Source organism: Rhamphochromis longiceps, linkage group LG15 (assembly GCF_057381845.1).
Source record: "Rhamphochromis longiceps isolate RC_006_pf linkage group LG15, R_longiceps_female_GT1.1, whole genome shotgun sequence".
In the NCBI taxonomy this organism is placed as follows: Eukaryota; Metazoa; Chordata; class Actinopteri; order Cichliformes; family Cichlidae; genus Rhamphochromis; species Rhamphochromis longiceps.
In genome coordinates, this window is record NC_140571.1 from 25,662,477 (window position 1) to 25,675,884 (window position 13,408).

Consider the following 13,408-nt stretch of genomic DNA (forward strand, 5'->3'; position numbering starts at 1 on the left):
CTAAAAATAAACACAAATTAAAACGCGATTAACAGAATTTAGAAATGATTAAAATAACTTAAACGATCCAATTGTTATTATCTTGTTTGATTATGTAAAGGCTACGCTTCAGAGCATTTCACCACATAAGTTATAGTCTTACAGCCCTTTGTGACATGTTTATTTTAGTTTAGTTAGAACACCACAGTCACACAATAACACAAACAGACTAACCGCTAAAGTTAGCCATAAACCAGCAGGTCTGAAAGCCCAATGAAGGGTTTCAGTTTCTAGTCGGAAAACACTTTAAACGTAACTTTGACTTCAACTGATCATTTTTCAGTTTGCTAATGCTAAAGTTGGTTGGAGACCACAGCCCGACCAAAATTATTGTGATTGTGTACAATGAACTATGAGCTCGTTGCCTTTGAAGCGGTTGCTTCAAAGGCAGGCACCAGGTCTTCAACCACTTTGTTCAACCACTTCAACCTCATTGGTTCAGTTCAGTTTTATTTATATAGTACTAAATCACAACAACAGTCACCTAAGAGTGCTTTACATTGTAAGGTAAACACCCTGCAATAATAGAGAGAAAGCCCAACAATCGGATGACTGCCTATGAGGCAACAGTGGGAAGAAAAAACCTCTGGCAGAAACAGACTCATGGAGGAGCGGACATCTGCATCAGGCATCAGTGTGCTATCAGTTTGCAGTTAAACGGAATCAAGTTGGGCATTACATGCAGCCTGTTTTTGATAAATATGGAGGAAATTACAAATCTGTTGCTGTTTACATACACAGAAATTCACAAAAACAAAAATCCAGATTAACTACTTACATTTAAGTAAAGGCATAAAGTACATTTCTGCACAGCGTAGTGTGATTTTCCCCTTCACACCTACCTACAACAGAAAAAGGCAGTATTGAGGGGGCTGGGACTAGAGGTTTCTGCTTATTAGTTTCAGTTTGCAAAATAAGAGTAAAAAGTTCCAACTGGGTTTTAAAGCCACTTGAGACAATGGAAAAGGAAAGATGCTGACGTACCTGCGACATAAAAAAAAAACTACAAGAAACATAAAGATGAAACTCAGAGACCAAAGCCCAAACTATAACATCTGCCTGTTGAAAAGAAGTGAATATAGATGAGTGTGTTTCATTTGCACTTCTAACAGAATACAATAATTTGAAGTTCACTGCATTTCTGAGCTGCTTGAAGAATGTTTTGAAAAAGTTCATTGCTTTTTAACTCTAAACTTAAACCAAGGATCCAATCCTCCCTGTTCTGTTCCGCTCTTCACTTACTGACACTCACATTTCAAGGAATGTAATCTCTTCTAAATCCATTAGTTGTCCTGTTAGTTTTAGGCAATAAAGTAAGATGTACTTGGAACAAGCCCTTAGTTTTGATTTTGTGTTGCTAAGTGAGGAAAACTAACACCTCTCCCTTGTTCTTAACTTCACGTTCTCTTCACCTCTCTCCCGTTTGCAGTTCCACGCATGCCACCCAGGAATATCAAGGTGTACAATCCCACCCCCAACACCCTGAATGTGCGCTGGGAGCCAGCCACGGGCCAGGTTCAGCAGTACCGGGTGGCTTACGCCCCCCTGACCGGTGCAAGCCCATCTGAGTCGGTGAGTAGCTTTCTGCAGTTAAAACACAAACTGTCATTAGCAGCAGAATTCTCCTTGAGGGGAGGAAAATCTCTCTGTCTGGTCATGAGGAGTGAAGAATGTGAAGACACAAAAATAACAACCTCTTGTGTGATTTAACAGTCATAAAAGAGTGAGGTTGGATAATATTTTTTCCCAGTTTAAGTCATCACATTCCAAAAGCTGCAGGTCAGCTCTTGTTAGATATGATGTGCCTCGAGGAAATTCTTGAGATAAGTGGAATTACACTGAGAAAATAAATGAATGATCTTATCCTGGGTTTTTTTGTTTGTTTTTAGATAAAGGAGAGATTATGGCTGATAATCATTATCTTCAATATCAACTAATTGGTCAGCTATTTTTATTTTTAATCAATAGTTTATAAAATTGCAAGAAGTATCAGGATTACCCAGAATTCAAGACATCTCTACAGATCATGTTTGTTTTTTTTCCAAAAAGTAGTCCAAAACCAAAATTTAAGGAAATGTAATACATAAAAGCAAATTAAGCTTTATAAATCCAGCGTATATTTATACTTTAGCAGAGGTATGCACACGACACAGTCACAAAAAGACTCGGCTTTACCAACGTGGGTTTGCACTTTCTCTTGCTCTTTCTCTTGATGTATAAGTATAAAGTGTATAAAGTATACATGTATAAAGTAATAATCCAATCATTTTGTGTTTTGCATTTTCCATCATTGGAAAATCAGCTATATTCTCAAGATTTTTGTCTGATTTCTGAACATGCCGTTTTATTTGATAGCTTGTTGACACCAAACCCAAAGTCTCTGACTTCACTTTGGCTTTCTTCTTCTGGAAAATGCCATTCTTGACATTTGACTTGCTGATCTTACTTTGGCTGGCATATCTTTGTGTTAGATGTCAACTAAGGACTTGGGAATTCTTGATCCGACTTTTGTATTATTGTATTTTTGCTGTTCTTACTCGACTTTCTTTGTTTGCACACCTGCAGTGTTTAGTCAAACTCGATTAGTTTTCCCCCTTGGTGTGGTTCATTTGTGCAGATATGAACACGGTAATCACACTTGGGTGTGGTCCAAAACAACCAAGACCACAACCTCCAAAGGGTCTCAGCGCAGGTCCAAATGAACTCCAGAGCTGTAAGTTTATGGTTTCAACGTGACCTGAATCCAAACAAACTACCAGGTGTACGTTCCACGTTTGAGGTAAAAAACTTCCAGTAGATACATATGTTTTTTCTTCTGAATGTGGCGAGGTAAATATAGATGCGCGGAGGTCTGTACAGCTAGCAATTAGTCAAGAAATAAAACGTAAATTCTCCACTAGTCCACAACACAGCACCTTCTTCCTGTATTTGCTTTTGTTGCTCCTCCCCAGACACATCTGGCCAATAAGCAGACCGAACTTCTCACGTGGGTTGTAGTGATGCATTCAGACTCAGTTGGATTTTTCTCCGTGTGAAAAAGAAACCAAACCATATGGAAAAACTACAAGTTTATAAACTCATCAACTGATTCAAACCAGAGTAAATGAGCCATAGGTGTGAGAACGCACTTAGTTCCCACCTTAAGATCTAGGAAGTCTTGGCTCAGCTCTGGTTTGAGACTTGTTGACTTGACTCGGGACCTCCTTTTCTATCCTTTTTCCTGACCTAGCTCTGGATTTGTTTTGTTGTTGGATCTTAGTGGCCCTGATTTGGTCTTTTACTTGTGACTTGTGGGTCTCTACTTGGGCCTTGTTGTTTTTGACTCAGGGATTTTTCTTCTGAAAGTCTTTTGACCTAAGAGTCTTGACTTGGCTATAAATGCTGGTTCTTGACCTTGTTGTTATTTTTAGCTTGGTACTCAATGTTATTTATTTAGGACATGAATGGAAATCCCTAAACAAGACTTAACTTCTGCTCGTACAAACAAATGTCTTTCACATCACATCACCATACATCTGGCTTTTCTCTAAACTGGACACTATTCCTGTATATTGGATGTGAACTTAATAACCAAAATTATTGTATTTGTTTTTAGTCATTTTGGTAGTTAAGTTATTTTTATCTGTGTTTTCTACATCTGATTAAAAAAAAAGTGAAATCAAAGTGGGAGTGTTGCTTTCATTGGGCCGGTCTGTTTCATGGAAACAACAAGTGGTCTCTTTTGCTCGTTCTTATTTGTTTCACCAAGTGGTGATGTTGCGCAGATGTCTGCACAGCAGTAATTACGGTAATGCTCTTAAATATGGAAATCATGACTTGTCGGCTTTTCATACGTCTCCATCAGCACTGATTTAATGCACCAGTGCAAATGTCTGGGTCTCAGGGAGAGAAAAAAAGAAGCTTTATTTCCCCACAAAAAGTTTGAACTCTATGACTGAAGTTTGGAAACACTGCATGCCAGACGCATCTGTGACTGACGTCACCAACGGCTCCTACGGTCAGAGTTCCTGGGGGCTTTAAGGCTGTAATCTAACAAGGCTGTTTTGATGATTAGAATCAGCTTTGAAGATGCTGTGAAGTTAGTGTTGTGTAGTTTATTATTCCCTGTGGTCTCTGTTTCCTTCTATTTTCACTGTTGTTGTACTTTCATTTAATTAACTTTGATTTTGTTTTGGTCTGAGAGGAAGTTGGTTTGGCCACAGAAAGAAGACACAAAGATGAGTTCAGAAGTACAAAGATTCACAACTCTTTTTGACTAATTCAGTCTAAATTATCGAATTTTACATCACAGATTTGTTATTTCACGCGCTGAAGTGAGTATGTTATCAGTATTATTATTAGAACTGAGAAGCAGAGAAGCTCTTTAACAGTACATTTTATTCTGGTTAAACATCAGTGGTTTGCATTAAACAAGTGCTCTATAGAAGGAAAAAAACAAGATCAAATGTATGTGCATGCTTTAATGTTGTTTCCAGATGTGATTTTTTTTTTTGTCCTCCAAGCACAAATCTAAAGCTGTGGTCAAAACTTCAGTGCTATGGCTGCAGTTTGTTCACATTGAAGAATATCAGTAAGGTCCAGCACTGATGTTAGGTGATAACAGAAGGTCTCACTTCATTTTGAAGGTGCTGGATGACAGCAGCCACCTACACCTGACTGGGAATTAACTGGAAGCAAATGTTTGTTTAAAATATCGGTATGTGCTGTAGCACTATTAATCTAAGAAACACGTCTATTTACCTTTAGGGATCCCAGTATGCGAACCCATTGGCTAGTTTGCTGACTTGGTCTTTGAGGAACTGGTTGTTTAGAGCTCCCTGTTTAGCCAGCAAGTATTCAAGCCAAGATTTCAGTTTCTGTCTGCTGGTCATCATTTAAAAATGCTAATAAATCATCCATCCATTTGGTAAGCACTCATCCAACCTGCTGTTGTAGCTAGAGTCTGTCCTGGCTGTCTTTGAGTACATTCTGGACAGGTCACCAGTCCATTACAGGACTAGCTAATAAAACCTGATAAAGTGGAATCAGATGATGTTCATGCTTCTGAATTGCATTCCTGCAAATCCCATCCCTCCAGACAGAATGTTTAGCTTCATGCTACCAAAGCTTGCACATACGGGTTAATCAGTACATCAAAATTGGAAACCAAAAAGCTTTTGGTACCAAAAATCGTGTTCCTTGACTACAGATTCTGCATATTCATATGAATAAATCTGTTTGTAGAAATTAATGGGATCACGACTGCCTATGAGAGTGCACTAGATGCCTTCCTTAGACATCCTCTAGGACAGGGGTAGGGAACTCCAGGCCTCGAGAGCCAGTGTCCTGCAGGTTTTAGATGTGTCCTTGATCCAATACAGCTGATTTAAATAGCTAAATTAGCTCCTCAACATGTCTTGAAGTTCTCCAGAGGCCTGGTGATGAACTATTCATTTGATTCAGGTGTGGTGACCCAGGGTGAGATCTGACACCTGCAGGACCACGGCTCTCGAGGACTAACGTTCCCTACCCCTGCTCTAGGATGTTATTGGTCATCACTTTGTAGCTGATGATTGGGAGATAACCCTGTACTGTAATTATCTCCCTCATCATATTTTATAAATGGTATAATTCACTCCCACTGGCAATATCTACAGTTGCTTACATGAAAGTTGAGATACGTTTTTATTTGGGACTTTTTTTTTTGCCTGCCATCCTGTTCCCCCTGTCATCTCTATAAGGAGCTCAGTTTCAGTGACATGTTATGATCTCTGGATCAGTAATAATCTCTGCCTGTATAAAAGTAAAATAATTTAAAGCTGGATTAACAACCTTAGCATTGTGAAAGAACATTTAAAAGTTTTTGTTATTAGGTTTTAGCAGTTATATACATACATCAGAATTCAAGCATCAGTAATGACATCCTGGGAAACTTCTTTTCATGGGCTTCGTCTTGAATTACTTACAAATCTATAAATGCCATATCACTCTCTTGTTCAGTTTGCCTCTACTTCTTAAAACAATGAATGCATCCCATTCAAAAGCCCATCAGTTACCCAGAACAACTGCATACTTCGGCCTCATCATTCAGGTTTACTTCAGCCAATGAAGTGCATCCCAGCCCTCGAGAGCAGTACTGCTTTCAGGAAATGACTATAATGTTTTAAAAGGGCCGTGTCCAATCCATTGTCCTCACTTTAGAGTTTACTGGTGGGCTTTAACCCCAGGCTAACAGTTGTGCATGTGTAGGTGTGTGTGTGCTTCCAGTTGCGGGATCTTAGCCACTACATCATCGCTGTGAAACCTATTTCATGGTCCAACATGCCAAAACCTTTCAGCCCAAAACATTTGCTGCAACCAAACCAGTCCCAAGAAGAGGGGGAACTCGAGTCCAAGCAGAAGATATATTTCCAATGATGTAACGGCAGAGACTTTTATGGCCCACAAACCAGCTAAAGAGCTGAGCATAGATGATGTGATAATCCCAGTGACAGTCTGCAGTCACTCGTGTTGTTAGAACACGTCTCCCGCTGACCGATGGTTTGTTTAGCATTTCACCTTCCAAGCCTTTGTTAGTGTTTGAGGAACCTTTTGGCAGAAGAAACCTTGTCGAACACTTGATGCAAGATGAGCACTGAGGTCATTATGTATATTACTCCTGCCAGATCTGTATGTAATGCGTGAAGAGGCTCATTTGAATAGGCAGACCCTCTTTGATGATTATATCAATATATATTTTGACTCCCGCGTTTCTTCTCCAAAAAGGTCCTGGTTTCAGGAAGTATTAACAACGCCTTCCTGGACAACTTGATACCGGATACTCCCTACTCCGTCACTGTCACCGCTCTGTACGCCGACGGCGAGGGATCAGCGGTGAAGGACAATGGCAAAACATGTAAGCACAATGACAATGTCACATTCTGATGGTGTGTAGAATCACATAACTTACTCGCAATAGTTTACATCTGTCGCATGCAGTGATGCAAAACACAATAAGTACAAGTATATTTAAATTTCGGGTTGCTGACTGCACTCCTCTTAGCAAATATTGGATCATATCATTGGTGATGATCGTAAAACTCCGACTATAATGAACAAATGAGCCTTGTATGGAAAATTAATTATTTAATATCTTTTATACAAAACCCAAAAAGACAGAATGTGATAATTTTTTAAATCTCGTAAGCCCATATTTTAACCATAATAGAAAATAGACATATCAGATGCTTAAATTGAGATATTTTACAATTTCATAAAAATCTTTAGCTCATTTAGAACTTTTATGGCAGCAACACATCTGAAAAAAGTTGGGATGGAAAAACAAAAGGCTGGAAAAGTAGGTGGTACTAAGAAGAAACAGCTGCGTGAACATTTTATAGCTCATTGGATTACCTGGAAACAAGTCAATGATATGACTGGCACCTTAGAGATGCAGAGTAAAGATGGACAAAGTTTAATATGCAAAACTTTAAATTTAGTTTTTCTAATTTCAGTAGTCATGCAACTGGGATATTCTATGCATTCAGGTTTATTAGTCTCCTTTGTCTTTTAGATATTAAAAGCAAACCATGGCATTTAATATAATTTGGTAGGAAACAGACAACTTTACAGAAGCTGTGTTAGCATTAGCCAGCTAACATAGGTACACCCTCACTACCTCCATAGAATAATAGAGGATAAGAAGTCAAATGCTGATATTTAAGTGCACTTGAATAATTGATCATCAGCAAGTGTGAGCACCTCTTTAAAAGCTGAAGTTTTGGCAGGTCTGGAGCATTCAGGTGTGTTAACTCAATGCCACAGTCCTATCAGGGGTGGATGTCCCAGCAAATTCACCCCAGTCTGTCGGGCTAATGCTCGACCCAAACTGCACAATGATCACAAGCATGGAAACAAATGACTGAAAAAAGAAAAGAAATGGCCCAGGCAGAGTCCAGACCTCAACCTGATCAAAGTGCTGTGGTGGGACCTTAAAGAACGCTGTGCATAAACAAATGCTCACAAAAGTCAATAAAGTGAATCAAAGCTGTAAAGAAAAGAGGGCCAGAAGTCCTCAACAATGTTAATGGGTCCAGTTCGTGTGGAAGGGCCTGTACTGATAAAATATATTTTACATTATTGCTGTAAAAAAAAAAACCTACTGAATCATGAGGCATACTCAGTTTTTCACAGGTCTGTTATTGTGTTGATTCTCGAGTTTAGTTAAAATGTTTTTTCTTCCCTTTGTCATTTTATTTATTCCTTTCTTTACTCTGAAAAAACAGAAAAAAAAAAGTGGGCTTTCAGGGAGGGGCCCTTAAAGAGAAATAATCTAGTATAACTAAATGCCTTCGTGGGCACCATTATATGTAAATGAGGATTCAACTCTGGGTGCAGTAAAGTAAAACTTCAGAACTAGAAGTGGTCATAGAGGTTAAGTGAGTATATGTATATAGTGTAGCTATAGTAGGATTTAAAGCATTATAGAAATCAAATAATCTTTTATTCATGAATTAGAAAAATATATTTCTATTTATACATTAAAAAAAATTCTCCTACACTGCTTCTGTTTGATATGGTGCAGTACCCCGTGCTGGTCCCAGGAACATGCGTGTGTTTGACGCCACCACAAGCACCTTGACCATCGGCTGGGATCACGCTGAAGGGCCCGTAAGACAGTACAAGATCTCCTACGCACCCATGACTGGAGACCCCATCACAGAGTCTGTAAGTGAAACTTTAAGCTCATTGACGTCCACAATATCAAATCATCTCAGATAACATCAACATGTTACTGGTAACAGTGCTAAAGTAGAGCAGTCATCCCAGAGAAGGAGCCAGTCAGTACAAATTTAAAATCAGGCATTAGTGATGGTCACATTTCCAAAATGGTTTAGTGGCCTGTTTGGGGGTAAATATACTTTCCTTCGCACTCTGATTACCTGCCTGTATTGTCTGAAGGAAAGCTGGTCTTACCCTTGCAGAAACTAAACTACGCACACTGATGATAAAATTTTTAAAAACGACCTCAGAGGCTGAGACATTTTGGTGAAGTCATTTCGGAGGAAATGCATCAGACCCACTAACCTCAAGTGTATTTCTTACTCTCTCTTTAACCCATAAAGAGGGATTAATCTCAGGTGGTGATGTGTTTTGTTTTGGATAAACTGGCCGCAAACCCTCGCCATTCACAGCTCGCTGTGACGTCCCCCTCGGACTATGCGGTGAAGTCACATCTCAGGATTCCCTCGCCTCATTCAGGATATAAATCACAGATTAGGGAGACTAATTACAGGCTCAGTTAAACAAACTGTATAATTTGGGGCATAATAGCGTTATTAATAGTTCTGAATAATAAGTTGGAACGATGGTGGAGAGCGGAGACGGCCCAGCTGTGCTTCCCTTCTGCTCGTTAGTCTAACACTTGCTCAGAGTGAGTCAGCTAACTGCACCAGAGGGACGCCGATGAAAGGAGCTCTCCAGATTGGGACTGACCAAAGAGCTCACGACTATTATTTATACCGATGCAAAGTGATCAATTTAGCATCTGTAAATAATGTGGAAGGTTCGTGTTGGTACACAGTTTCTATAATCCCACCGAGAAGCAATTTTCTGCCTCACAAGGCTGAAGAAGTTATTTCCTGTTTATTAGAGAAGTAGTCTTCTAAAATATTAAAGCCTAAAATGTAAAATTGTGCACCACCAACAGTTTTTGTATTTTTCAGGCTCTTCTCTTTATCTTACTGCACAAACCAAATTTATTCGCACTAAAATTTGGAATAAAATTTTACCCAAATTTAACTTTGATTAATTGATTTTAATGACCGTTTCTCATTTAAACTAATATTTGGGTCCTTGATTCAAATTCCAGATGAATCCAAATGGTTTTCTATTATTTTACTTTTATTTAAACAGGGAGCAAAACTCACCACTGAACATGGACTGTATATAAAAGATATAAGGGCATAGCAGTAGGAAGTTGTTTCAGCTTGCATTCTTTATATTGGCCAGCAGGGGGTGATTCCTTTGGTTGCAAAAAGAAGTCCACCCTGGTAAAAGGACTCTTCTTGTCACTTGAAAACTTTCTGATGGGGTTATGGCCTTAATCAGTGCACTTCAGTAAACTGGTTAAGATAGCAAAAAAATAAATAAATAAAAATCTATAAAAAATAGGAAGCAAAATAATCGAGAATTTGACTTCATTGCAAGGAGGATGTGTGGTTTGAGGCATCTTCACTTCACAGTTTATAGTCTCTCTCTGTATATAGCATGATACCCTTTATTCTTAGATCTTTGATTTAGAAAACAGGAAAACTCCCCAAAAACTGAATAAGAGAGAAAAAGGAAGCAGAAATCTCCAAAATCATACATGCACAGACATGTGTGGAAGGAACTCTGTGGAAAGCAGGTGTAGCAGCTTGTCCTGTGACTGGGAGCACTGGGTCAGCTCCGCTCACCAATTACACATACCATGTGCAGCAGATGTGCAGATAGCAAAGCAACTCAGGACGCTCTGGATGCAAATCTTTCCTGACTGATTTATGCTTTTTCTTCTTCGGCTACTGAAAATCTCTGGCTCTGTGCCGTTTGGATCTTCAGACTCTGGTTTTAGGAAACAGAAACAATGCCATGCTTCAGAATCTGCTCCCAGACACCCCATACAACATCACTGTGGAGGCCATCTACGCCGAGGGGCCTGGAGGATCCCTCAACGGGAACGGACGTACAAGTAATAAAAACCTCTTTGGCCTCTAGTTTTCTAGCAAAGGCAGCTTTTCAGAAATGTTGGTTTTCTTGTGATATTACACAATCCCTTGCAGCTGTCACAGGGTTTCTGCACATTTGGCGTCATAGCTGGGCCGATTGTAGTAAACAACAGGCTTTCTCAAACTCCTAGAAGGCAAATTTTACCCCTCAGCAGCCATCTTTCAAGTTATTTAAAAGCTTCCAACTAAATTAAAATGGCCTGTATTTGTATAGCGCTTTTCTAGTCCCTAAGGACCCCAAAGCGCTTTACACAACCTGTCATCCACCCATTCACACACACATTCACACACTGGTGATGGCAAGCTACAATGTAGCCACAGCCACCCTGGGGCGCACTGACAGAGGCGAGGCTGCCGGACACTGGCGCCACCGGGCCCTCTGACCACCACCAGTAGGCAACGGGTGAAGTGTCTTGCCCAAGGACACAACGACCGAGACTGTCCAAGCCGGGGCTCGAACCGGCAACCTTCCGATTGCAAGGCGAACTCCCAACTCTCGAGCCACGATCGCCACAATTAGAAATTAAAAAGTAGAGATCCATGACTTTAACTGCAATAGCCAGCAGTATGTAAAAACTCCACGTGTAGAATCAACAGTCAAGTTTGATTTAAACAGAAAGCTCGATATTTAGTTTTTGTTTTACCCAAAATAAAGTTTTTAAATCTTTTCCCTGCAGGTTATTCTGTATGTCTGCTACACATGCTGAAGCCCTACAACATGGCTGTTTCATTAACAGAGCAGATGTAACTACCTGTATCACTTCTACAGTAACAAGTAGATATACCTGCTGCTTGTCTACTGTGTGGAAATGAAGTGATTAGCTCAGATGTTTTCTGTGGCGGCCCCTGATTGGCTCTTTGCGGGCAGAGAGTGGACAGCTTCCATCTTTGGTCTTACAGAGTTCTCCTTAGATATAAATTTTTTAACTTTCTGTCGTTACTTGTATTCAAACCTGAAATAAATCTTGTTTGATTAAGTCTATTAACCATCTATCAGAAAATAGCAAAAAAAAAAATCCCCCTTTTATATTTCCTACTTTTGATTTTGATATTGACCGTCTGTGGAAGGTAAACCTCACAATCCGCTCCACCAGCATCGTGCTACAAACAATTCTAGTACATTTAGGATGTAATCCAGCACCTCAGCAACTTTTGTGGTGGTTCAGCTTTGAGGCATTGAACCCAGGAGCTTAAACGCAGCGACCGCAGTAGCACTTAGGAGTGAGTTAGAGGAGTAACAGAAAAAATAAATACATTAAGTGCGCGTTAGTTATCAGGGTCTGCATGTGTTAGTGTGAAGAGTTTGGACTCGATCGGCGAGCAGTAGGCTTAGTTATACAAACAGCAGACACTCAGAGTGTGTGTGTGTGTATGTATGTATGTGTGTACCTGTTTCGATATCTTTGTGGGGTCCAAAAATTGGAACATTACTGTGGGGACCAACAGTCACTTGTGAGGACAAAAGTGACAAAAGTAATTTTTGAGACTCAAAATGTGGTTTATTGTCAGGGTTACATTTATTTTATGGTTAGGTTTAGGCTGAGGGTTAGGCATTCATTTTTGATGGTTGGGGTTCGGCTAAGCGGCTAGGGAAGGCATTATGTCAATTGGATGTCCTCACTAAGATATCAAAACGAGAATGTGTGTGTGAGGCTCTTTCAGGCATCCGTCCAATTCTGGACACACACCAACTGGTTTCTTCAACAAGACTAAGACCCAAATCTAAACACCTCTATTACATAGGATGAATCTTATAACCTGACTTAAGGCGGCTCATTCCTGACCGCCAGAAAGGAAGAGGCTGATTTTTATTATTACTGAGAAAATGTCCCCCTTTTTTTTAACAATGCTCTGTGGTTTAAACAACCTACAGGTATCAAGTTAATGAAAGGCTAGGGGGTTGTTCTAGCGTTTAACAGCAGCGAGAAGACGGCGTGTCAGCTTCCAAACTCTGAGCTCACTGAAAATTTTGCCACAGTAGGTGTAAAACGCTCCCCGGTGTGTGGACGGCTGATATTTACGGTTCAGTTAAAGGAAAGAAAAACAGCCAAAATAAAGTTCTGTGTCATTCAAATGCAAACTACAAATTAGAAGTTCACTAGTGCTTCTGTTTCTGTTTTGTTGCACATGAAGCTGCAGTGGATTTAGTTTAAAAAGCCAGAAATTCTCCTGCTGCTCTCCCCTCTCTACCCAAACAATAAACCTCCTTTCTGACTTTATGGGGCCATAATTTACTAAATTAGCTTTAAGTTTTATTAAATATGACTTGAAACTTGCGATTCAAGGCTCATCAGGAAAGTTGGAGAGTTTAAGCTGGCTGAGTCACTTTTGCAGTCAGTCTAAGTGGCTAATAGAGGAACTGCAGTTTTTTGGTACTTGCACATTAGCATCATGTTTTAGCCCTGCGTGTTGATGCTTACCATGTCTAAAATTCGATGCCTCCTCTGTGTCAAAGTCGGCATGTTGAGTCCCAGAAACCTTCGGATCTCGGACGAGTGGTACACGCGCTTCAGGGTGGCCTGGGACCCGGTGACTGCACCCATCCAGGGATACCGGCTGATCTACACCCCTGCAGGTGAGCCTTAACAAAACCATTGCGGTTAATCAAACATGTTTCTCTGCACACACATTGTGAATAATGTCTT

At 40.0% G+C, this 13,408-nt stretch overlaps 1 protein-coding gene across 3 annotated transcripts in view; it reads left to right on the forward strand.

The window, feature by feature from the left end:
• col12a1b (collagen, type XII, alpha 1b) overlaps positions 1-13,408 on the forward strand; it is a 151,852-nt gene that overhangs the window by 91,490 nt on the left and 46,954 nt on the right. For all 3 annotated transcript variants that reach the window (XM_085381195.1, XM_085381194.1, XM_085381193.1), the window contains exons 45-49: positions 1,469-1,611; positions 6,784-6,913; positions 8,582-8,724; positions 10,597-10,726; positions 13,219-13,338. In XM_085381195.1, the coding sequence (XP_085237321.1) occupies positions 1,469-1,611; positions 6,784-6,913; positions 8,582-8,724; positions 10,597-10,726; positions 13,219-13,338 (666 nt within the window). The remainder of the gene's footprint in view (positions 1-1,468; positions 1,612-6,783; positions 6,914-8,581; positions 8,725-10,596; positions 10,727-13,218; positions 13,339-13,408) is intronic.